General features: G+C 40.2%; 1 protein-coding gene across 4 annotated transcripts in view; it reads right to left on the bottom strand.

The window, feature by feature from the left end:
• Positions 1–1,376: 1,376 nt before the first annotated feature.
• PPP2R2C (protein phosphatase 2 regulatory subunit Bgamma) overlaps positions 1,377–26,911 on the bottom strand; it is a 189,730-nt gene continuing 164,195 nt past the window's right edge. For all 4 annotated transcript variants that reach the window (XM_058803030.1, XM_058803032.1, XM_058803031.1 and 1 more), the window contains 3 exons: positions 18,777–18,946; positions 14,062–14,153; positions 1,377–4,177 (listed from right to left, as the gene is read on the bottom strand). In XM_058803030.1, the coding sequence (XP_058659013.1) occupies positions 3,886–4,177; positions 14,062–14,153; positions 18,777–18,946 (554 nt within the window). In that variant the 3' untranslated portion in view covers positions 1,377–3,885. The remainder of the gene's footprint in view (positions 4,178–14,061; positions 14,154–18,776; positions 18,947–26,911) is intronic.

Genomic DNA, 26,911 nt, shown 5'->3' with positions numbered 1-26,911 from the left:
GGGATGGAGGGAGGCTTCTCACCTCGGGTACAAGCAAGATCAGCTGCCTTGGACTGAGATTCCAGATCTGGGGCAAGAGTCAGGATCACCACGGAGAGTCAGGCATCAGCTCGGACTGGAAAGAGAATGGTTTCCTACCTTAAGTGTGTGTGCCAAGCCAGCATTTTTTGGTTTTTATTATTATATTTTATTTTCCCCTGTGGTAGAGATCTAGTGGTGGGAGAAAGCAGGATGCTGCTCTGCTGGTAGCACTCTGGTTTGTCACCTGGGCCAGTCTCACTTGGGAGATTGACCTGGCCACATCCCTGATGCACTGCCGTGGTTGGAAGGTCTCAAACCTGGCCAGTGATGACACTGTTGGAAAATATACCAATTTTGATTTTTTATTTTATTTTATAACTTTAGCCAGTTTTCACAGAATCACAAACTAGGTTGGAAAAGACCTTTGATATCATTGAGTGCAACCTGTATTCATCTTTGCCCCAGGGGAAGGGAATTGGAGTTTCTTTCCAGGGCATTGTTCCACCAGGTGAAGGCCTGATGAGGTTAACATCTCAACAGACTGTGAATAGCTCAAATAGTACCCAAAAAGATAATGACCACCAGCAGAACATCAACAGATGTCTACCTCAGACATATGCCCCCTGGCAAGGTTGGAGACACCTGGTCCAGAAAAGACTGATGAGGAAATCAAGGAGTGAGGACGTAATTAATCAGAGGTGAAGAAATCCAAAGCCAGTAGGAAGCCAAATACTAAGATCTACATAACTTGGAGCCAATGAACATCGAACCAATGAATCTCTATGGGTCTTGACTGTAAAAAGTCTGTGAAAAATCTGGTAAAATTCATGTGTCATGGAATTTTTTCTCTGCACGCCAGAACAACATCCTGATCAGAAATAAAGTAATGCCTTAATTCTCTAACACTAAAAATGTTGGAGGGCTTTTGGTCCTCCTACAGTCTTGGTGACAACACCAATGCCATTTTTTACCTGTGACTTCATGTGTCAATTCACACTGCACACCTCTGATTCCATCAGCAGGCGACAGAGACTCAAGACTCCTGAAGTCCAGGTTGGGCTATGAGCAAAAGAAAAAGCTGGTCCCAGGACTGAACCTAAATCATGTCTCCAGCTCTGCTAGAGCTGCCCACACTCTTCACCATACAACACCCTCATCCCACTCATGGCATGTGTTCCCTCCTCCACCTGCCACAACACTTGAAGTTCCCACAGTAGCTTGCCCTCCGTGTCCTGATCCCTGTGACTCTTCCTCCTCTGTAGAATGAGCTAAAACAGCTCTTTCTTGCCTAGCTTAAAAATAAGCTGTGCCTTGAAGTCATCTATTTATGCCTTTTTTGGTTGTAGTTTTATTGAAAAAGCTGGTATTAACATATTTATATTTTTATTCAACAACAGTTAGCTAATTTGTGCAACACAAAAAATGCAGCCATGAACAATAGCTTTCAAAACAATCAGATTTACCAACTTTACCATCACTTACTCTACACCACTGAAAGCTCAAACTAAAAAGAGAAAGTTAGTTGGAAACGTTCACAATGACAATGTTGACTTTCATACATTCAAGAAACCAGTTACCGACCTGTAACAGTGATGTCAAAGACAGGAACGGAATACTGGTCTTTGAAAGGTTTCTATTTATTTCCTCTAGAATTACTTAATGGTATTTTGGTTGGGTATTTAATTAGTTTTATAAAGCTCCAAAGATATATTTGTTTATTTAATTTTAACACGTTCTTTTTGGTACCCAAAGCTGTAACAGAGTAAGGTACTTCAAATTAAAAAAAAAAAAAGGTTGCTTTAAGATCTGCTTTATAATAAGTTATCTATAGAATCTTACTTGAGAATGTTCAAAGGTAAATATATGTTTTACAGTATCTCTAGCTGTAAATGCCAATATGAGCTGATAGCAATTTTTTTTTCTTTTTGAGCTGCAAAGATTAATGTAGGGGTCCAAAAGTCAAAGAAATTGTATGACACCCTTGAAGCAGTAGTTTGGCATTAACAAGTTCTCTATACAATTTACCACACTCTTAAACCTTTTTACAAGGAAAAAGAAAAGGAAAAAGCAATTTTGTTAAATTCCGTTAGAATAAATATGTACATATACTGTCCGTGCCTGCTACAGCAAACAGTATTTTATAAACAAACATTCTTTGTTCCCTTTAAAATCACCCTACACATTTCATACTGTATGTGTTCGTGTGGCTGGAAACTGGTGCACATGTGTTTGTGCTTCTACACACAAAATATACAGCATTGATCTAGAAAACTTCAAACAGACAGATTTCGGGTGTGTTGTTGAGATGTCATATAAAAGCTCTAGACTTTGTTTTTTCATTTCTTGTATGCAGATTTTCACCCACCCTTCCCACAAACCAAAATACAAAAGCATGCAGATCCCTTCATCAGTACATTCTCCACTTACCAAGAAATCAGTGCATAATGGCTTAAAGACTCTTTTTTTCTGAGGAGTTTTAATATGGGCAGGTTAACAGGTCATGTGAGTTGTGCTCTTTTATTCATGGTTAGAGTAGGAATCCTTTGGGATATTGAATTTTCTGCCAGAGCTATTGAGGGTGCAGCAGAACTTTCTTTTCCTGGATTAAGAGGACTTCCTGCCCGTTCGGGTACCATTCCTGCATGCCCCACTTTGTGTGTACTTCCCTTTTCCATTTATCTCACTCATCATTACAGAACAGAGATCTAACAGCATTTCTGTGGAGGAAGGTTTTGTTAGGTTTGGATTTTTCAAATTTTCGTGTTTCTCCAGGACTAACTTTGTCTCCCAGAAGTGGCCTCATTTCAAAGCGTTAAAATTCACTGAGTGGTGCTGCCTCTCACAGCACCTCTTCCTTTATTCCCCAAAGGCCAGGATTAACACAACCATCCTGCAAACAACAAAGGGACTTTATCAAGCGTCTAGCAGGGATGTAACTTTGTTCCCACTCAAGTTGGTTGCTGCTTTCAAGGAGAGCACTTCTAGCCAAGGTTTCCAGAACTCCAACCCCAAATTGTAGCACGGGTTTGTGTGTGAATTGCCAGGCTGTGTCTGACCAGCCAGTCTCTCCAGAGTTGCAATGCCAAGATTTGTAATAGTCCTCACACAATGAAGATACTACTTATTGTTTTAAATTGAGCAAGAGAACCATGGAGAATAAACTTCTTAAAATAAGCTGGCTGAGTAACTGTACCAGTCTGTCACTTAGTCACTTGGGAAGGTGAAGCACAAAATAATGTGTTAAATAAACAAATAAATAAATAAATAAGAGGGTATTGTAAAGAAAGGATTGGGATGGGTGAGATGGGGCAGCTTTTCACCAGCAGGATTCTGCTTCCAGCTCTAGCTCTCATGAGGTCCCTCCAATGTGCCACATGCACTAAAGGGATGTGGCTATTCATTGCTTCAAACAGGCTCAGCCTAACTGAAAGACAGGAAAACAGCACTGGGAAAAAAAAAAACAAACAAGAGACTGAGGCAAAAAGCTCTAACAATGTGGTAAATGCTGTGCACTGCAAAAGCAGGAAGGGCACCAGAGCACCACAAACCACTGAGACCCTCAAAAGGATGGACGGGGGCTGAGGAGCCTCAGCCCTCCTCAAGAACACTCCTAAACTGAATAAATATCCCTGTTTGTTTAAAGGAACTGATACAGACCACAGTACTGGATTTGCACTCGTGCCTTTTACTCATACAGTTGCAGTGATGGAAAAGAATTGGCTTGCCACCAATAATGATACAGGCTGAGGGATGAAAGGATGCAACCTACAAATCCCACCACAGAAGCCACAATTTTTGTGAAGATTACATCCTTCTACAACTCTCAAGAGGCTGGTTTGTAAATATAGAGGGATATTGATAAATCTAGTGCATTTCTGAGTTCACTTTATCCTGAAATATGTACAGATTGTTTGTCGCTGCTATAGCAATGATGTTCTCGGTTGGGTGCCATGCTGTGTGCAAGATCTTCTTAGTAAAGTCCAAACTGTCAACACTGATGTCATCTTTCCTCCTCTTGCCTCCCACGCAGACTCTGCGGGGCTTGAGGATGGCTCGTGGTTTGCTGCTCTCCCGGGAGGCCTCCAGGGTCACGTCCCGCTTGGTGTTGCGGTCAAACATTCGGAAGAAGTTGTTGTATGCACCTGTCATTATCACACTGCAGAGAGACAGACAGAGAGACACAACAAAGGCACTTAAACTGCAGCCTGTGCAAAGCCTACCAACATGCCTGGATCAGGACAGCCAGCTTTGACCTTAGGGTCAGCTGTCTTCTGGTTTCAGATGGGAAAGAGTAAGGTAAAAAAAGGGGTTTTCCCAGTGCTCCCCAGAATGAAGAGTTTTCTTCTACCAATGCCTTCCCCTCCCACATTATTCAATGAAAATTACAGTTCATCAAGTAATGTCTGCTCCCTGACATCATCAGAATCGCATCAGAAGATAATAAAAGCAACATGTTTCAATAAGTTATTTTTAATTACCCTCCAGCTTTTTATGAGTGCTTAAGGATCATACATTTCAGAATTTTTCCCTTTCTCTAGAACCTTATCTTTAATGGTGGCTGAGTTTAACCATGATTCCAGAAAGAGTTGTAAAATTTCCCACATAGTTCAAAATCTTTTGATACAAGAGTAAGGTTTAGTACATAATTATGTATTTTAAAGAAGGGTGTTTTGAAAGGTTCTGAAAAAAACACACTGAATTTGCACATGTAAATTCTTTACAGATGAAACTCTTTTTCGTGCTGATGCCACAGATCTTGCAAGCCAAACATCATGAAAATTTTTTATCTACAATGCTCCTTAGAAATAAATACACTGGTGTCAGGATTCTGGCATCTCTTATATGAAGTTTGAATGAAACATCAAGTCAGGATATATTTCTGGGTCTGGGAGAAAGGGACAAAAACCATACCTCGATCTGTATAAAAATTACCTCATTAGTCAGCTTGCAGTTTGAAATAATAGATTGCCAGTTGCTTCATTCCTCTATCCCTAGGGGAGGATATTTTGTCACTAACTTTAATGAATTCAGGATTTCATCCATGGCCCCCAGGTTATTGGATTAGCATAATCATGGGTTTCAGAGCCTTGTTTGAAAGCTCATCCCCTGTGAACTTTTTCCATATGTGAAACCAGGGCTGTTCTCTACTCTCCTATCTCAGCCCCAAACAGGGTGGTTTTATTCTGAATTTCCATTCTGTAAGAGGGTACCACCCCAAATGGTCAAGTCTCCATGGAAAAAGCTGCACAGTTTTAAGACTCAGGCAATCAGTAACTATTTGCCTTTCTAATAGAGCCCAAAAGAACATATTTGACATGCATGGCATTAATAAACAAACCTCCATCTCAAATAAATGACAGCTGCTTTCACACTTTGCTGTTGGGGGGGGATATCTGTGTTGAGCAGCAGACTGGCCAGGGAAACGTGGAGCATATGGGAGAACACTGGAGAGCTCACAGGCACAGGAGAGCCCCACTCTCCAGCACACAGACACTCCCCAGCTGACAGGATTAGATGCTCCTGCATTCAGGAGTGCCTTACAGTGCGTGCACAGCCTCCAGCCAGAGCTGCCTTGATCTCATTTGGGGCCATTAGGAGTGACTGTAATACAAACGAATGATGCACTGGAAAAGCACAAATGTGAGCTGTGACTACAGCTGGGGATGGGAGCAGAGCTGGCTCCAGAGCTGCTAAAGGGTACCTGGAGTGGCTGTGCTGGGTTTGCACACTGGGATCACCCAGCTCCCCCCTGCTTCCAGGGCTGCTGGTGCCATGCTGCAGCCTGAAGGCAGCTGATCGCACACCGAGCTCAGTGCAGCCCCTGGAGTGCCAAAGGGAACTGCTGCAAAGCAGAGAGTGCAGCACAGAGACCCAGCACACACTGCCCTGGGCAGGAGCTCACCCGCAGCCTTCATCCCATGGAGAGGAACTGCTGGGGGAGGCACAGGGGCACTTGTCCACATCCAGCCCCACCCAGCCCTGGCAGGGAGCTCCTTGCTGCTCTCCAGCAGCAGCACCTGCCCCTGGTTGCCTGCAGAGATGTTTCCCTTTCCTTCTGCACCCACTAAAGGCTGGGTGCAATCCTGCCTAGCAAGGCACAAGTTAACAACCTCACAAGCTAAAAAACAGGAGTCAGTGTGACAGCTTGATAAAATGTATCCCAGAAGCTGCAGAAAGCCTATTGATCAAGATTAGTGCCCATTTCAGAAATTGAATCAACAGCAGTAAATCAAATGTTTCATTCCTTCAAAATCACCATGTCTTGTCATTACAGCTCCTGCTGTAATGGTTAATCGCAACATGAAAAAGTCGAGGTTATTTCATAGCTCAGCACTAGCACACACAATTTGTGATGCAGTCCATCTGTATATTTTCCCCCAGGCAAAATTGTGAAATGGGTTCATGAGGCTGGGGCACCCCTGCGCCCCGGGCTGCAGAGCTGTGGCTCCCAGGGGAAAGAGGAGCATCCCTCCCGGTGGCAGTGGGAACTGTCAGGGAAGCAGCTTTCATGCTGGCAGAGTACCAGTGCACCAAATGCAGAGAGAGGTGTTTGTTAAAGGTCTTATTTTAGAAGGTTTTGCTTGCAGTAAAACTGCCTTTACAGTCCATTTGCTTTTTAATTTCTTGAACTCTTGCATATTTTTAAAAGTCTGCTTTCTTCAGTTGGATTTACTGCAGTTATTTTTTAACATATGTAGATGACTACTTTTCATGCTGGCCCTATTTTCTGCAGTTTAATGGCTCAGTAAAAAACAGCATTATGTAAATGAGAAAGTGTCCATTCTCGTTCAAGGTCACAAACACAGATGGATTATAACCTTACCTGCTGCTTAAAGTAATAAAAGAGAGTGAAAACTAGATGTAAGCCTGCAATTTTTTCCTGTTCAGGAAAATACAATGTACAATAATGGAATTTATGTGATAAACAGATTTTTTTTTTTTAATAATGGAATATAAATTGTAGCTCAATGTAGTATTCCCAGACACTGCTCTGCACAGCAGTGTTATGACAAGGACTTGCACAAAACCCTTGCAGGAGAGGCTGGTCCAAGAAGCCAAAGTTCCTCATTCAAAACAGCCCATGCTACTTCATAGGTGTGTAAGGCAGCAGCCCAGAAAAGCTCTGTCTAATTTTCCACCTTTAATTCTCATTAGAAGGCAGGTTAACAAGCTGTGCTGCACAAGGTCAGAGGTACCATCATCTCTGCCCTGCAGAGATATTTTGGAATCAGAACACACCCCAGTGCACCCTGAGGAGCACTGATAGCTGGAGCTGAGCTGCAGCCTGACTGCACCAGCTCAAAACACCACAGCCACAGGCAGCATGATTACAAAAAAACACCCAAATAAAATAACACCACACCTCATCTCCTCCCAATCAAACCCCGCAAACCAACCAAACAAAAAAACCGGGAAAGACCCCAATGGGTGCACCATGACTACCACTACCTGCATTTCCCCCTCTGCAGCCCAGCCAGTAGAGAAGGAGAAACACCCCACACCTGCAGGCCAGGAATGCATTCACACAGCCCCAGTTCACCCTCCTGGGCTGCCCAGAGCAGCACAGGGCTGCTCTGCAGAGCACCTCGAGTATTCTCTGCTCCCTCTGCCTGATCTGCTCCAAGCAAGGTCCTGGCAATTCTTCAGGTATGTGTGTTTGGAGTGACACCACAAAATGCTACTGATTCCTCCTGCCTGCACTGACACTTGTTGCTTATCAGTGATGTGATCTGAGGCACCTCACTGCCAAACTTCAGCCCTCATGTGGGGTCACTGCAGCCCAGTCTTACCCCTCCTTTTTCTTTAACAGAACTAACAAATATATTTTTACAGAAGGTAAAAGGTGAAAGGGAAAACTCCAGTGCAAGAGCAATCCTTTTATTGACTTTTCACTCCCTCCCTAGACACGGTTCTGTTCTTTTTTTCTTTTTCTTCCCTCCAATTCTGATTTGCCTTTACCACATTTTCCAGATAGGTTTCCCTTTCCCCTCTCCTCATTCTCCCCTCTTTTTTCATTTCCATCAGTCCTGCTCTACAGCTTTAAAATAAAAACCTGCCTTATCTGCTTCCCTCTTCCTTTCCCCACCCCTTTCAAGTCTTTGTTTGACTTCTGCAAGTCTCATTGCTCACCCTTTCTGCTCATCCCCTACCCTCCAGTCTTGCAGACAACTTGCTTGGCTCTCCAGGTGTTTTGGCTTGCATCCCTGCCTTCTTTGGGCTGAAAGCTTGGGAAACAGCAAATCCCCAAGAACCAAAGCTCATTTGGGCAGGAGAGGTAGTTCCCAAATTAGCAGAACATTAACTCTACACCTCCCACTCAGTTCAGGCTTCTTCACTCTATGCTGCATTGATCTGGTACCCAGCAATAATTCAGGTAGGGTTGTTTTTTCTAAAAATAAAATTTCAATCTGTAAAATTGTCTGAAATAAAGAATTTGAGAGAATAGAGTTCTTCCTGTTTGCACTGTAACAGTAATACCCAAAAGGAGCAGATGTTTATCTATGGATAATGATTTTATTAAATATAACACCAACATTGTACCAGTGGAGTTTAATTTAGGGCCAGAGTTATAGGGTCTACAGAAGCAGCCTCTCAACTACTGATGGCTTCAGCATCTTTAATTATTTTAATACTTTTAAGCATCTGAGTCTCAATATTTTGGTTTTGTTAGTGACTTTTTTAAATGAAATAATTCAGTATGGGATTTTCCCTGCTAAAAAGTTCTGCTTCTCTTGGGTGGTCAACAAATTCTCTACTTCATCAGCTTCAAAGGCATTTGAATAGAATTTTCACCATTTTACTAACCTGCAATGAAATATTCCATAATACTTTTTAGGCAATGAGATTTTATCAAACATGTCAGTCACTAAGAACTGGCATATCTCGGTATTTCTCAGATTTGTTATTCCCATACTTCAAGCCAACCTCTTAAATGTTATCCATGTTGCAGCCATCCTTGCACTCAAGGGCCTTCATCAAAATGGCTCCATTCAGCTGCATTCCTGGATGCCAGGGATTACCCTGAAGATTTGGGGTATCTGCTGGAATTAAGGCTTGCTTAAAAACCAAACCGTTACTTGCTCCACATTGCTTTGTGTTGCTTTTCTTGTTTAGGGTTTTTTGTTTATGGTTTTTTTGTGGGTTTATTTAGCTCTTTGAAAATTTTTGGGCTACCTCTGGCCCAAACTAGTCTTCCCAGATGCAGAGAAGTTTTTATTCACCTGCAGATTCCTACTGTCTGGAGAAATTCAGCTCGTTTCATAGCTCCCCTCTTTCACTGTTGCTCACGAGACCATGGAGGCCATGGGATGGTGTGACAGGACAGAGCAAGGCTCAGCAGGGCTTCAAGGACCCCCACACACCCTGCTTAAGGGTGATAGAAAAACAAAACCAGCCCAGCTGCCCTGACCCTCAGTGCAGGTGTGGCAGCAGAACATCATTCCTTGGGGCAAGAGGCAGAGCTTGGACTTTGCAGGTGAGAGGGGAGGAGACTCAGAGAGCAGCTCCCACCAGAGCCTGCCCCACACTTGCAAATATCAGCAAAGATGTCCCTCAGGCACCCAGCATGAAAAGAGACCTTTTCTTTGACCTGAAACTGTCTCCCAATTATATTTTGAGCCCCTAAATTTTCAGTATTTCACTGCCACATGTACCAGTGCAGAGCAGAACATCTGCAGCCTCTTAGGATTAACATGTGAAGTCCACCAGATCTGGTTTCATGACAAGCTGACCCAATGAAGGAAGAGCTGATTCCAGAAAAACTCTCAAAGAACATTTTTAATAAGAATAAGATGGAGGATTTATTATAGCAAAAGGAAAGGAGGAAGGATTGTTGCAAGCAATGAACTCCTGAAATACTGGGAAATTTTCCTGTATGCTTTGCTGTAAAGTCACTGACTCCCCATCACAAAGAGGGGAATTTATTTAAACCTGCTAGAAAAACTTGGGACACTTGACTTGGATTCAGGGTTGTGGCACCCTGGTACAGCTGGCTGACATAAGACTGAGAATATGAACAAGGGATCCCCAAGTACTTCCAAGCTCTTATTTGACATGCCAAGCTTTGAAAACAAAATGATGTCTTCTAGCTCTCCAGCATGGAGTGTGCTGCCAGACAGGAATAGACTCTTAACATGTCATCCAATGTGATCTGCCAACTCCTGATTAGAGTGAAGGCTGATGGATATTCAGGGGGATGAATGACAGTTCAGTAGGAAAGGACTGACTGAACAGTTGTATGTGACTTCACTCATCTGCTTGCAGCATATCACTTATCATGATGGTAGTTAGAAGTCTCCCTGGCAGGGGTCCTATACACCCATTCATTTGAAATCTTGAGAAAAAAAGCAGTTAACTAAGGTATTATTCACTTGCTATTACAACGAATTGGGTTTTATTTGGGGTTTTTTCCTGCTTCTTTACCACACAAAAAGCTACAAAAGTGTTTCTTTTTTAAGGTAAAACTGAAAGCTGTTGACAGTGGGAAGAAAACTGTGTCCTCCAGGTCCTTATTAAAAGACTTGACTTTGGATGTGAATGGAAGAGCTAAATTAAACTGCTGTATAAGTAGAACTCACGTATTCTACATAGTCATGTAATGATGTATACACAATAAAGATAGCATGATTTTTGTGTAATATACTCAACTACAGATAATACATGCTCATCTGGATGAATTAGTGTGAGACCCCTGCTTGGCTCCCTCCCCTGACCACTGTTGCCAAAGTACACAGTGATTAATGTGCCCTTCAGCAGATGAGATCAGCTCTGTCTGATTGTATTAGTTCCTGCTCATTGGAGTAACTGAGCATCAATCACGTTCTAATCAGAGCTCATGTATGTTGATTATTTTTGTGAACAGCCTCACCATCAGGTTCTATCACAGCAGAGATTAACTTCTTAGTAATGACAAAACTTAATACAAAGTATTTTCACCTAAATAATAAACACACTTTCATTTTTAACTGAACAATCCAGTCAGTATAAATTGTCATTATAGCTTTGAAGTCTCCAAAAGATAAAACCAATACATTTAGAACTACAGTCATTACTGTTATGTAGATGGATTAATAATCTACGTACTGCAGCATCTCTATGGAGTGCAATTATCAATATGGAATTTTTACCTTTAGTAATAGTCCTTTTTTAAAAACTGCATAGGAAGAGACTCAAATTAAGTAACCTTACTGTTCAAATGAACTGTTTTTTAAGAGGTACCAGTACCTAAGTATTATTTACACTATGATCCTCCAATAAAAAATGTCCTGGTAACATATAGAAATACTTATCATATTCATAAAGCAAGGAGCTCAGAGGAGTGAATCAAAAAATGAGCATCAATTCTCATACATCTGACTCCTAAAAAGAAATAACTAAATTAAAGAGAGCCCTTTTCTTTTGTCAAATGTTTCCAGTGCCAACTCTTTACTTGAGAGTTTCTTACAATCAAGAGCAGCACATTGTGCTTGGTGACGGGTTTGGTAATTGTGCATGACTAATAACGCCTCAGTGTCTGGGCAGTACAATAAATGAAGCCCTCACCATCTAATGTTCCCACTTAATAATTACTCCCTGCATTGATCTTTCTGATCTGTCAAGTAGGAATGAAAATATTACACTCACTTTAAACCCTGATATTGAACAAGAATTCCATTACTAGCAGGCAGCTATCCAGAGAGTGGTCTTACCACACTAATGAGGACAGCAGCACTTCATCTGCCCAGAGGAGAGAGACTCTAGGCCTGGGAGTAACTGGCTGCCCAACCTGTAAAATGCACTAGGAATTCCCATCAAGGATAAGCAAAATGGTTTGTAAATACCTGAAAAGTCCTAGATCTTTTTCAAAGTTCCCCAATATCTACATTATTTGAATGCACTGCTGTTCTGTGCCAGACTTAGGCAGGAATGAGCACTGTCTGTTTTCCAATAAATGCATTAAATTTTGTATTTCTAGTAGGGCCAAACTCAAGCCATGACAACAATGAGAAAATCCTCTGCTAAAACAACCATTCATGCATTGGTTTGGGAGTTTCAGAGAAAAGCCCCAAAACCTGGATCTTCCACTAAACTTTCTGTGAGTCATTCCCAGTCTTTGACCATACCAAAGCCACAACAGCTGGTCCCCAAGCTTCAGTGACAGCAATCTGGGAAGTATTTTGCTCAGTGTGGTCCATCTATGTAATTTTAAATGGCCAGCAGTTGGTATCACAAGGGACACTCAGTGCTGAGTTAACTTTTGTCAAAAAACAAATCATTCTGGCATGCAGGCATTAGAGATAATGGAATATATATGTATTTTCATTTGCATAATGAATGATACAAGGGTAAAGTTTCATTTTTTAGCAAAGACAGAATCTTTCCATTGGGCAGGCAGAGGAACTGAGCAAAGGAAAGTACTCCAAAGAGAAGGTGCCCCTTACCAGTGTACAGCATAATACTGATCTGCATTTGTGGAGCACAGGATTAGATGAGACTTTGTTCTGCACTTTCAAATTCAGACCTGTAATTTTGACCAAAGTTACATATAACTGCTTTCACAAATTTCCTGAGCACCACCACCAGAACAGTTGGGTTTCTTGTATCTGCACCACTGAGGACGGGAAGGCAGCTTGTCGCTGTTTGGACAGGTATGAACTACCTCTAATTTCCAGGTTATAACCTGTTGACTCTCAACACCTACCTGCTGTTGTGCCATTATCACTCACATTTATCTTAGCTAGATATCTCCTTGGTATACTTACTACAAGCAAGTAAAATCTTGGCTTCTCTTTTGCTAAGCTGATGAAAACCAAAGTCCTGGCCTCTCTCCTTTAGAGCAACTGTCCATCTGCTCAATTAGTTCATCCACCTTGGAGATGAGGGACAGGAAATGTGTAAATGCAGTTCAAAGGTCTTTGAATAAGAGCCCAACACAATGTCACCACGACTCCTTTCTCTGCTGGATAGCCCAGTCTTGCCCATTCAAGCAAGTATCATATTTGTCTTTCACAGATGTCTCAGACTGCCTGTTTCACAGCCCTTGCCCACTCCAGGGTGGGTAGGCCTGCTTCAATACAATGAGACAGACTGTTTTCCAAAATGAGAGGCTGAGCTGAAGGAGCAGTTCTAGGCTCAGTGCCAAACTTCTGCCTCTTGGCTCCTAACTCTGATGAACCAGGAGTCACTGTGTGTCACTCAATATTGGCTCCTGTGCTCTCTTTCACATGCATTTTGCAGACTGCTAATCCCTTCCAAAGTCACCTAGCATATGAATGTCCCTGGGAGTTATTTCCAACTGCTAAGATCAAGATTGTGCTCTTTTTTTAACTAAAATCCTCACCTTGCATTATACTCTTGGATTTTATCCATTTTTATTAACCCAGTCCTCTTGGCTGCTCAGCTATTCCTGTACCTTATTCCTACTCCACAAAGCACTGCCACCATTTTCCAGCATTAGGGCATTAACCCACTCCATCCTTGCTCAAGCTCTCTGACTTGCTCTAGCATTTCTCATTAAAATGTTCAACAAGATACAATGTCCAAGATAAAGAGAACCTCTCCATCAGTACATAGGGAAAGGGACTGCTCTGATGGAGGGAGATATCAGAAGTGTCATTGGGCAGCAGTTTGTAGAGAATCAGTGGGTGCCTGTGATGGTCCTTCCTCACACCCATTTCCAGTAAGGGAACTGAATTTCTGAGGTAGCTCACGTGCAAATACAGGATCATGTAAGTTTCCTTAGTGTGTTGGTGGGATTTTGTGAGTTGGCATCAGTCTTTTTAGCTTTTGCAGCCTATTTATGATTTGGATGAAGATGGACATAATTTGAAGGGTTTTTTTCCCTTAAGGCCCGAGCCAATGTTATTAAGGCACACATCATTTCTAAGGCAGATACACAACGGCACAAACATCCAAATCGTCTATCTTCCCAAACACTGGAATGTGATTTTGCACATTGATGTGGAAAATAATCACCTGTAACTGCTTTTGGTTTGCTCCCCATCATATGGGAGGTGTTTTGCCAAAGGAGGACAGTGGTGGAGAGAAGGATGGATTGATTACCTGTCTGATCCATTCCATGCACATTCAAACTTGTCAAAGATGCAGTCGTTTTCATAGAGGGAACATAACTTGCTTCTAAGGTAATCATGGACCTGTTTTAAAGAAAATAGCTGTTATTCTTGAAATCAAAGAAAATATAAAACTCCACAACCAGCCTTTCACTTTTTGCATAATCTCCCAGGTTCTCTTTCAAAATATGCTGCATAGATTGGTAGCTCTGCAGAAGATGCTGCATTTAAGCTCCAAAGAAGCTAACTGTACTTTTCCACAGCCCAGTTAACCAGGTGCTACAGAATTACTGTTGTAGGAAGGCACAAAACAGGCTTCCCTCAGCAGGCTGCAGACCACCCCTCTTCAACATATTTGTTTCCTGCTTGGGTGATTTTCTCAGTGCTAGCCTAATTCCCAGAGACATTTCACCAGCTGATACCCTAGATGGGCTAATTAATGTGAAAGAAATCTAATTTAAATAGTAACAAAAATGCCATATTCCAAGATAAGTGGGTTCTCACTTATGGCAGAAATAACTTGGCTCTATTAAAAGAACCTTTATGGTATGACATTTATTTTTGAAAGGTATTTTAGAAGTCAAATACAGCATAAGGTTGCAGTTGCACAGGTTGCAAATAAGAACACTAATTTAGCCCAAGTATTTCTCCTATTTGGCTGAGACTTAAAAGCAACATTGCAAATTCTCACTTACTAACTATAAAAGTGAGAGTAGCCGGCAGATCTCTCTCCTCTAGGCCACACATCTCTGAATAAGGATTATCATAAAGAGATCTCATACAAACTGTTTCAGTCTTTTGCTTAATTTGATTTGTTTTTCTTTTGGATTATTTGGTTTATTTCATAAGGAAATAATAAGGTACAAAATCCCTGCCTAGATCAATTTACTAACGCACTTCCACTCCTGATATTTTCTTCAGCTGTTGTAGAAAGTGTAAAACAAAGATGTGTAGGTGACCTCCTGGAGAAATACACCGATCCAATGGCCCACGGGTAATTTAGCTCTGTCATTCTGAAGTTACAGGTTCTTGCAAGTCCAGTTCCTGCTCATGGATGCCCAGCATCCTCCTCTGGCCTGAGGGCACAAACATTTCTTCTAGTAACATAGCTTCTGCCAAGACCAGATGAGGGACAATGAACTTTCACTTAGATTTTCTTTAAACTTACCCATTTTTGATAGTCAAATTGTACAGTATCCAAAGAATATTTGTAATGTAAGATTACTAAGGATTATAAATTTTAGTTATGGATCAATTTTCATTAATAAATGAACACTGAACTGCTCATTAACAGATGTCTTATACAGGAATTAATTGGCAAATGGCAGATAGAACATTCCACAATTAAATGCACCATCACAGTGAGCAATAGGTCAGAACACCTACTATTGATGCAGTCTCCTACACTCTCTAATTAAATCCTTTCCCTTTCTCTTTACTTAAAACCTTTTTGTGTTAGCAGTGTAATTTGTTACAGAACTGGAATTCTTTCCTTTGTCATGTTTGTGAGCTCCCAACATTTGGAAGAAATAGAAAGGTTGGGTAAGGCAGAAGGAAGTCGATCACATTTCCCTCCCTGACTGTCATTTCTAGGTTTTTCTCTTGTTACCATTTCCAGCAGCCATCTGTCATGACCACTGTCATGTACACACCCTTTGCAAAGTGTGTCCAAGTCCACAGCTTGGAGCTGTGCCTTTCTATCAGCTTTGTCAAAAAGGATTTTGCAATGCCTCTCTCAGATGTCTTACCTTGTCAAGACTGTCAGACTCACCCTACTGCCCTGGACAACCACCTCGTTCTTTGTGTGGACCTTTTGAGTTCCACATTTGAGCACATTCAGACCCTCAGAGAGACTGGGAAAAACTAATTGTAAGGAACACTTAATTTTCACTGTTTGCATATTCATCTGCTTCTACCAGCTGAGGGGAAGATCAGATTTGCCTTGTCTGTTACACCTTGTTCTTACCACATATCAATAATACTTGAAAGCAAACCAAACTCATTCCTCACTAATTACTAAGGACCTTTTCTTCACTGCAACATCTGACCCTCATGGAATTATCCAACAATTCTGTGCTCTGGACTAACACAGCAACACAGCTACACAGGGACCTGTTTTATTGGGACTGAATACACACAACCAGGAATTCCACTGGCAGGTGACACACTGGTCCAAATCCCTGTGCTACAGACCCTGCCTGAAGTGGATCAAGCTATTTCCAGCTATGAATGTGCTCACCTTGCTGCTCCCAAGGTTTCTGCTGGCGTAATTCACCTGGTAGTATCAGGAGAGTAACCTGTCAGGCAGGGCTGCCTTGCAACAACACTCAAGCTCTGACCATTCCACTGCACTGCTCTCTTAGTGCTGTCCACTGACCATACCCTGCCCTTTTTGCTTTTGTGTGAAACAAACAGGAGAAAATCTTGTTGAAACACTGTCAGCAGATAATGTGTTCAGCAGGGCTGCAGCAGCTGCTCTATGCAATAGCATTGTTTGAGCCACAGCACTGATATGAAAAAGAACCTGTATGAGGAATTAATTCTTGTGTGTCAGGTTTTTGATATTAAAACTGGAAGCTAATAATGAAGCAGTACAGTTATGGACTCTGCTCTTTATTACAACTCTGTGTGAAATCTCCTGTTGTGACCCTCACTATTGCAGCTAGGCAATATCCTACCATGCAGTGGATGAAATGAGAAAATCAATCTTTTAATGAACAGCTTTTAATCTTTTTATGAGGTATTGTCATCGTAATTATGTGAATACATAACTGAAAACGTTAGGTTTATTTGCTGCCTTAAAGTGATCTACCCCAAAAAAACCTTTTGAGAAATTGCCAAGTTTGTAGATGAGATTTAGGTTTGTGAAAGAGAGAGATATCTCTAAGACAAATTATTTGAGAGAGTAATTTAAACCACTTTTTCTCAGGAAAGAATTCTCTACTCTCTGCAGCTTAAAAACATGAAAGGTTCTCGGAAGATTTGGATCACATGAATCCTATGGAATCCTGTGCTATTGGCTTCCACGGCCCCTAGCTCCAGATTCTCCTTCAGTCTAGTGCAATGCCCAGCAACACATCTGTATATTCTTTACAAGGATAAATATTTGAAACTGAAAGGCAATCAAATATTTAAGAAGACTGTTATATTTTTCTGTATTTTTTTAATATTATATCAGGGCTTTTGTTGTTGTGGGTCTTGGTTTTTGTTTTTTTTTCTATAAACTTCTGACTGCAATTATCAGTACTCATTTTTCCCCATCTCAGCATGAAGAAATAAAACTTTTTAATTGGCCCTCCTGTTGGGTGCCAGACTGATTTAAAAGTGACCAGCTTGTTTCACAGCTGCCTGCATGAGGAAATAAAAGCAGGTGTCAAAATCAAGACAAACAGGTTGGCTTGACCAGCTATTCCTCCCCAGGGACAGGGCTGCCTACTAAATTAGCATAGGTATGAAGTAATGTATTACCTAAGCTCTCCAAAACTGGGATTCTATTCTATTCTATAAAACATAGTCTCACCCATACCCTCCCACTCCACTTTCACAGCATATCAACATTTCTAACACATTCAGCATTTAAAGCCATTTTAAGAGAAAACCCGGTTCTGTAGACTTAAAGGTAAACAGGCTCAGACTTTCCAATGTTAACACATTGAGCAGTGAACAGTGAACATTATCCACCAAAATGTTATGGATGCATTGAAAAACACTGGGGCCCACTCTGTCTACTAAATGCTAGCTAAAAAATACTGGAAAACTTTGCTTTTTTTGACAAGAAATGCTACCAAATTCTCATCATAGTTTTTTAAAACCAATCTTAATTATAATTACTGTGAATTACTGTATGCCACCTGCTATTGTTTAGACACAGAAAACAAGGGACCTATTCAGCACTGTCACAGGATTGTCTCTCAGTAAGCAGCACAAGCTGGATGAATGGCATTTTTCCTACTTTGCATACACTTTTTTAGGTAACTTAACAGGTTTTTTTTCTTACTGCATTTTCATAACAAACAGTTTCTGTGTCACAGACATATTTTCCTTCTTCAAGCCAGAGTCAAAAAATGTAAGCTCAGCCCTCTATTGCCAAACATAACAGATGTCAGAGTACAAACTTAGCTCTGGCTGGAGCCACTGGCATTTTGTCTGGATAATATCTCAATGAATTCAGGCAAGCAGATGTGTCTGTCTGGCATTTGTGAGCTGCTGTGTCAGTGGTGATGCCAGGGTTTAACAGGGAGCACTTCTAGAGCTGGGCACAGGGGAGAAACACACAGATCAAGTTGTAAAAAGTAATTCTGAAATGCCAAAGGTGTAAACTTTCAGTAGTCCCACCAGGAGCAGAGTGCTAAGCAACACACAAAATCTCTTCCTCGGTTCCTTTTAAATGTTAGTAGTGAAATACATCATTTGAAAGCAGATGCCAAAATGAAGGGATGATTTCTCTTGTTAGAATAATAATTTCTTTCAAGAGCCCAATCCACAGGGAGTGCTACCTTGACTCCCCAGGCTTTACACCTCCTTACTAATGCTGCAATTGCCCTTTTCCTGCTATAAGGATGCCACTGTGAGGGTTTTAACCACCTTGACTAATTCTCTTAGCTTGCTGCTTCTTAGATAAGGTTATGAGAAGTTTACAGAAACATTCACTTTTTGAACACTGACATCCTTTTATAATGTTGCATTTTAAGAGTAGGAGATTCTTACCTGGTATGTTTCTACAGGCTTTGTTTCCATGTTCAGATCCCAAACCTTGACAGTGAGGTAATCTCTTGTAAGCATGTATCTACCACTGTGACTGAATTTGACATCTGACACTGAAGAGATAATTTCTGAAAAAAATGATCTGTTACTGGGGTCTTCTGGTTCTTCATAAACTGTTCAAAGAAAAAGAAGCAAGAGACAGAAATCAGAATTGTAGAAAAAATGTTATGTTTTAAAATCTGAAGTGTGCATTTCTCATGAAACATGTAATTCAATCTACCAAGGAAGATGATATAGAATTAATTGTATATCCAGCACTTAATTTATTCTTTTAACTTTATATAAAAATGCAAACTGTAAGCTTTAAACATTACAATAATTTATGTTACAGCTATGGACTCAAAGCATGACTTTGGGAGATTATGCAAATACACTGGTTAGTTGATTACAGATACCTATAGCAAGGCATTTCATGCCTTCATTCTTTCTGGGGTCTGCATACCCCATTTCCCAACATAACCAAAATCCAGATGTCCCTGTCCATGAGAGGTGTGTACATGGGGTGTCACACGTCCTGGCATCCCTGGGAGGGCTGGTTGCTCAAAGCCTGCCCTGCTTGCCAGAACCAGCTGCCCTGGCTGCCCTGGTCATGAATGAAGGCATCCAAGACTAAGGACAAGAATTTTAAAAATCAACTGCAAATTGCAATCACCTCTTCCTGAGAAGTGAGCGTAAAATAGACAGGGGTGTACCATAGTTGGTGTGCAATTGCTGACAGTTCTGGAAAGCTCTGAACTCCCTGAATGTGATGGTCAGCAGTTCCGTGAGATCTGACAAGGCAGCAGTTATGAAATATTGCTCACACGATGTTCAGACATAAAAATCCAGATCCTGTAGCTGTGAGATTGGTCATCCCTGTTCGGCTGTACATAATAATGACAGTGGATGACTCTACCCCTGCCTCAGGGGTGCCTAGAGCAATTGTCTTTCTGCAGGTATCTGTGGTCCTGTGATCCAACTGACCTCTGTGGTGAACTTCAGTAGAAAGTTGGGCTTTCAGGGTCTTTTAACTCTCACAAAATTACTGGGTTTTGGGACCTATGCCTAGAATATTCTTTGAAAATTGGCATTTTAGTGAACTTCATTTTTAAGTTTCAAAAGCAGGTGAAGAAAAGCCATGTGATGAAACAGGAAAGCATGCTGAAAGCAGAAAAACTTTTTACTGTCATTCAAAATGAAGTTTTTTGTACAGTCCACTGGAACATTTCTCTCTCAATTATTTTATCCACGACTATGATGATTCAGACTGTTGGAAGTAACAAGGTTAGTTTCCATTAGGTGAAATAATGTTCTGCTGAAAGTTAAGGGTGAGTACGTGGGTGAAGTATGTGGGGTAATGCAAAAAATTATGGGCAATTTTCTTTGGGGGTGGGCAGTGGAATGCAGCCAGGCGGGCACATGAGAATAAGGTCTATATTTAAACATGCACCACACATCTGAATGGCAATGAACTAGTTCAAAAAGAGTAAAAAACTTTTCAGATAGACTGTAAATTAACAACTTTAAATAGCTCTTTAAAATTTTGCCTAGACATTCTGCAAAGCAGGTATTTTGTAATTATCCTGTCAGATTTTCAAGAGAAGTCTGATGAGCACAAAGCAATTATCATTTCTCATACCTCTTCCCTTTAATCTGTCCAAACTACAGACTTGGCTGGCAGGAATTTCATCCTCCTAATTATGTTGGGAAGCTGCTATTAAAACCAGGAAAGAAAAAACCAAAACCCACTCTAACTGAATTACACCTTCATTTATAGCTTAGATATATTTTCTTGGCTCTATGTGGCTCATCCAACTCCCAGTGATTAGAAGAGGAGAGATATTTGTACCTGAATGTTCTGAATTTTGTTAATTAATGAGATTAAACAATTTCATTTGTTATCTGCCCCATTTATTGCTTTTCTATGCTTACTGTATAAAGTATTAGAAGGACTTAGATTAATTAACTATGGAACTAACAGAGGCATGAAAGTCTCATATCACTACAGAAAGAAAAACAGCAGCAGAAATTTTAGCAGCAGCAATTCTTTGGAGATAGTTCCTCTAGTCAGCATAACCAACACAGGAAAATTGCTACAGGAAATTGAGGAGCAGCTCCCAGTGAAAAGAAGAGAAAACTCAGCAACCACCAGCATCTGCCTGAGCAACCAGAACAAGGCATCAGCCTCAGGAAATGAAGGTGAGAGGATGTTCTTGGGGCTGGGCTATTTCTGGTTTAGCATCAACATAAGGTTATGCACATACTGCAGAAAAGCACAACCTTCCTTCAGTTTGCCCAATACAAGTGGAGTAATTGGAGACAGAGCAGCAGTGAAGTGATAGCCTTGTGACTCAGACTTCAGGCAAGCAATTCAAATTCAGCCCTGACCTCTCCAAGCTGATGGAAAAAGCCACAGGTCTAGCCCATGGCTTCCAAAACACATTTTCTGTTTATTACTGTTCAGACTTATCTTTTGGAGGCAGCAATCAGCACCTGAAACATGAGATTTCAAAGCTAGCTTACTTCTTTGGATCTAACTCTTGTTAGATCCGAACTTTACTGACATTTGATTACAGATTCTATCATATTCTTTAATTCATTTCATCATTAATTTAGTAATAACAAACATCTGCCATAAAAAAGGGGTATTTAACTTTCATTGCTCTTGTTCTTGATAATGGTCACAGTGCTAATTACATGAAAGACACAAAGTTATCTGCCTAACTACCTAATGAACACAGGAATCATAAATGACGTGAGTGCTGAGTTCTCACGTGACACTTGCTCAGACTTAAATGTGACAGGACTCTGGCACAGAGAAATATCATGGAATTACAGAGGAAAGCAGAGAATATCTCTGAGTACAGCCAGTGTTTCAAGAGGAGCCTGCCAGGAAGACACTGTTCCTGCCCCTTATGCCACCAGCAGTCACATGGATAAACTGGGAAGGCTGCTCAGGGAAATAAAAATGCTCAATTCCTTTCTGCACAGCTCACAAGCTAAAAACCACAGTAGCTTCTTATAGAAGTCCAGATTTTGCAGAGAAGGATGGGTTCATAGAAGGATACTTGCCAGAGTGCTGTTTTCCTGAATCCTGAAGAAAATCTGTAGCATAAAAATACGCTGCTTCTTTCTTAAAAGGAAATACCATCTGCTGAAAAACAAACTCTTATCTCTCATGAAAAATATTCTTGTTTCCTTGTGGATTTCTCTGATCTAATGCAGAATGGAGACTCTCCTTTTCCAGTGGATAGGAAAGGCATCTCTAATATGGAGATATCTAAAGTTAAATAAATAAAATGGCCAGGAACAGCAAGAGTAGCTGGAAAAGTCCATTTCCCAGCTTCCCTCCCAGACACTGGCCAGGAAGAAAAAAGAAAGCAGGAGCCTCAGGCAGTAACCAAAAGAAGTGTGGTGCACAACACTTGTGGCTCTCATCTGCACTCTGGGGGTCACAGGCGCTGCCACCTCAACTTCCCATTAATATGGGCCTGATTCTGATAGTAAAAGGTTTTAAAATCATAAAATTCAGGAATTAGAAAGAAGCTACTTAGTGGGGCCCTGGAAAAATGTTAAAAATAGACTCTGAAAATGTTAGGCTTTGTGTTTGCCAGATCATGTGAAATTGCACCTGCCTAAGCAGTATATGATAAATGATATAACTGTTAGATATGATGATTGCTTATTAATTAAACATAATTATTGTTTAATCGTAAGAGGAATCATGAGAAACTATGTTAGAAGTTTGAGGGGGACCATGAGGAGCCCATGCTTGGCTGAAATGTATATACAATAGAACAATAAAAGTTTAATAATTAACATGAAAGTTATGTAACAATAGAATATAAAAACATGATCATCCTGAACCCATGATGGAGTCACATTTGGGTTTGTACCCCTGACACCCAGAGCTCTTCAATAAAAGCACCTGCATATAATCATTCTCGTGATTATGTGTTCCTGAACGCTAACAATTCCACACGCCTGAATCTGCTATTTATTGGGAAGATACATCCAATAAGGAAAACCAAAATCTAACCCAAAGTAATTTTCAAGTTCAATTCTAAACAAGCAGCTGGGCAGAGCTTTAATCGTTGCAGGGTGTAAATTCTGGCATATGTGAACTTTAAGAAATATTAAAAATAATGCTAAAATTGTCTTATATGGTGGGTGCAGTGTCACAATCTGATATAGTATAGAAAATTCTGTATTCCTCCTGAAATCATCACAAGAAGGAAAACTTGAAAATGAACAGAAATCTGCTCCACAGATCTTGTAAGAAATTCCATCAGTCATAGGATAAAAGTATAAACAGCTTTAAAGGCTCATTCTCTCTAGGAGAAAAAAAACCCACTGCTTTCCTTCTACTTACAAACAAATAATAACTTATTAAGGCTTTCTTTTTTTTTTTTTAACAGGATACTGTTTATAGTTTGTATCCTGTTCTGGAAATTTCTGATTTTATAGTACTTGTTGTTACTTGGTGGAACATGACAAGAAAAACATTTTTTTCATTTTTAATTTTTATTATATAAGCAAGTAAACATTCTGCAGCTAGACTAAATTAAGAATTATTACAGATAAACCCCTGGGTTATACTGGTACACAAACAACAGGTGAATTTCAACTGCACCTGAAAATACCAGTGGTGGATCAGGTAATCCCTCACTGGGCTTTAATTTCATAAACACACCAAATGGGCTCAGTCCCAGGCCAAATAATTTATCATTTGAACTAAATCCCTATTTAATTCCAGATCCCAAATGAAAAAATGAAAATGGCTCCAATCCCTGATTAGAATGTATTGGAAAACAGTACTTTGAAATGTATGGGATTTCACTGGTCATGACAGACTAGCTACAGGAAGAAAAGAAGCAAGAACCAATATGTTTTCCTAATGGATGATAAATAAAAAAATTTAACCAAAATGACAAATTATTTAACTATACTTTATTATTTTAAATGTCAAATTACCATTATTCCCAGGTCATCTGTGACTTGCTCTATCACATATTTCATCATAAAAAAACCTGAAATAAATTTCATTTGAGCTTCTATGAAAATACAAATATTCTTTCTTTTTTTAAGTACATGACACTTGTTACTAATGTTCCACACAGAAACCATTTTTTTGGTGCTGTTAAATTCAACAAATGCCGCATCTTGAGCTAAACATAGTTCTGGGCTTATCTCTGATATGGTACAGATCTCAAGACATAAAAAAGGGCAATGAAAATGACCAGAAGTACCAAATGACTTCCATGCAAGGAATGGCTAAACAGACTGGGGTCTCTCAGCCTAGGAAAGACTGAGGGGTGGTAATTAAGAGTGGCATGGAAAGGATGAACAGGGAATGACAGTTCACTTTGTACTCTGTCTCTTCCAATCCACAAGTCGAGGTCACCATGAGAAACCAGGACAGGGTAAGCAGAGAGAAGATGGTTTTTCATTCTACACCTAATTAAGCTACTAAAGACTTTCTGAAAGATATTGTGAATGGGAAAAAGTACACACAGGTTCAAGAGTAACTGCACAACTTCAAGGAAAGGAAAAACCCCAAACATCCATTTCAGTATTGCTGAATGCAGTAACTTCATTTCCACTAAGGTCCCTGAACCTCAAGTTTCCAGCTGCAAATTGCAGAGGATAAAGATTATACTTGGTCTGCTCTTACATTTTCTATTGATGTTGCTACTTAAAATCTATTTTAGAATTTAATGCAAAAGAGTAGTTGAGTTCATTCTAAGTGAGTCAAGCCCAACTGCAAGCTCCCATTGAAATTCATGGTCTCTTTATACATTTTAGCTTCATTATTCATGATAATAATTTGATTTACCAGTATTATTTACTCTATCTTTCACTATCTCTGAATGTTTTATTGTTTTGTATTAAGCCAATCCACTCATACATTCATCTCCCTTGGAAATTCTTTTTCAATAATAGAATATTCTGCTAATGTGACAACCTTGCCTTCTTGGCCTACACTGATTGATATGGTTATACATGGGAGGGAGTTTTTGAATCTGCTTTCATCAGCAATCTAAAACACAATTATTTTTTGTGAGACACATTTGTTTAACATTTTCCATTACCATAGCCTGTAGCTGTTTATCCTGCTTTAAACTAAAAAGAAGTATTGTTTTATATTTCAATTTTCTACTCACTTTTATGTAATTCAGAGGGCACCTCTTTGTGCCCTGGTCACTTACACATCTCATTTTCCTCCTTTTACTCAAAGCAAATTTCTGACCCTACCTCCACACCACGAGTCTGAAATTTCACCTCCCATCCAGCATTCCTTATCCAATGACCCAATATCAAAACCAGGCTTCTCATCAATACCTCTGGAGAGCATGGCTTTTAAAAGTGGAGCCTCAAATCAATATTTAAGAATCTGTTTTACCATCTGCACTGAGTTGCTGCAGCTTGTCACAAACCACAAGGGAGGGTGCATTAGTGCTGAAAGGCAAAGCCAGATCAATCGCTAAAGATCAGTGGGTGGGAGCTTCACTACAGAGTTGCTCAGATTGATATAACTTTGCCACTGAGTTTGTTAATAAAGAGAAATGGTGCTAAAGAGTGAAAAGGAATTGAAAAAACACAAAGCCAATCTAGAAGATCAAGCCTCTTTGAACTGGGTCTCACAAAGACTTATGTGCATGCCTAATGCCACGTGTTGTGAGCAATCCCAAGGAGTTAATGGGACACAAAACTACTGCTGCTCTACACAGTGAAATATGATCTTGAAAGCTGGTTTCATGAGACATTAAAAAGCAGTATTTGCTGCTATTAAAAAAAATTAAGCAAACAAGACAGGAATTTTAATAGACTGAATAATTAAATCAATCTTCCAGCAATTATTTGCTTTATCTCTGTGTGGCTGGGGGAGATGGGGTTAATGAAACACCTCTTCAATCATAAATCATTTACCATTGCTTCAGGCTTTTCTCTTTCCTCCTAGTATTTGATAGCTAGAAGTACATAAATCAGGTTTTTTCTTCCTCTGATTTAATTTTAACATCTCTTGCACAACTGGAGGAAACAATATATAGACATAATTGCATTTCTGTAGAAACATTTTTGAATTTTCATTACCATGTTTTAAATGTCTTTATACATTCATCCAAACTGAGCAGAATGCAAGCTTTGGAGCCCATGCTAAAGGCAATCTGTTACCAAATTTCAGTGGGATTCCTGTACAAGGAAGGATCCATTCTGGGGTCTAGTTTAGCATGCATGAAATTGTAGTAACAGACCTTTAGTGACAGTCATAATTACAATATTATCAGGATATGGGCACATTTTTTTTATTGGGGATATAAAATCAGCAATGCATACATGCCTTTGTAGTGCATGTCTAAAAATAAATCCAGAATTAGGATAAAGAGAACAAGCCTTCATCAAGCATGGGGTCAAATCATTTCAGAAGCTCAGATAAGTTTCACTCCTGTCACAAGAAAACTTGCAGATTTTGCCTGAAGTGGACATCATTTTGACAGGGGCCTCTCTATGCACAAAGGGAGAGTAATGACTGTCTCTCTCTCAGATGACATGAGACCTGACATGAGACCAGATGCAGAAATAAAAAGCGTATTTTAGATGTAAAGCTCACACAGAAGAAAAACAAGTTGTCTCTTTTTCAGCCAGACAATAAGCATCATTCATTTGGAAAGGTCAATATTAATTAGCAAATCCAGCAGGGATAGTCTGTCACAGGCTTTTTTGTGCATCTGGTTGTTCTCTGTTGCAAATGAAAGATAATCCATATTCAGTCAGAGGTCTGAAAGGTGTCTTGTCTCTGAAATTCCAACCTGCTTTAAACAACTGGTAAATATAACTAATTTAATTTTAAAAATTCAACATGGTTAAGTAGATTATCCTTGATTTGTGTCTTGGCTGTTTCCACGATTCTGAATTCTTTAAAATCAAAGGTAATTTCAAAAAAGCCCAGCAGATAACCCAACTGAATTACATCCCTGACTGACAGGACAGTGGCATTTATCCTTGGGGAAAGACTGGCACTTCTTTCAGGCCTGGATTTCAAATAAAAATGCGGAAAAGGACTCTCAATGGAAAAACCACCCTCTTCATCTTTGGGT

Source organism: Ammospiza caudacuta, chromosome 4, assembly GCF_027887145.1.
Source record: "Ammospiza caudacuta isolate bAmmCau1 chromosome 4, bAmmCau1.pri, whole genome shotgun sequence".
NCBI lineage: Eukaryota > Metazoa > Chordata > Aves > Passeriformes > Passerellidae > Ammospiza > Ammospiza caudacuta.
This window is presented reverse-complemented; position numbering and strand designations above follow the sequence as displayed.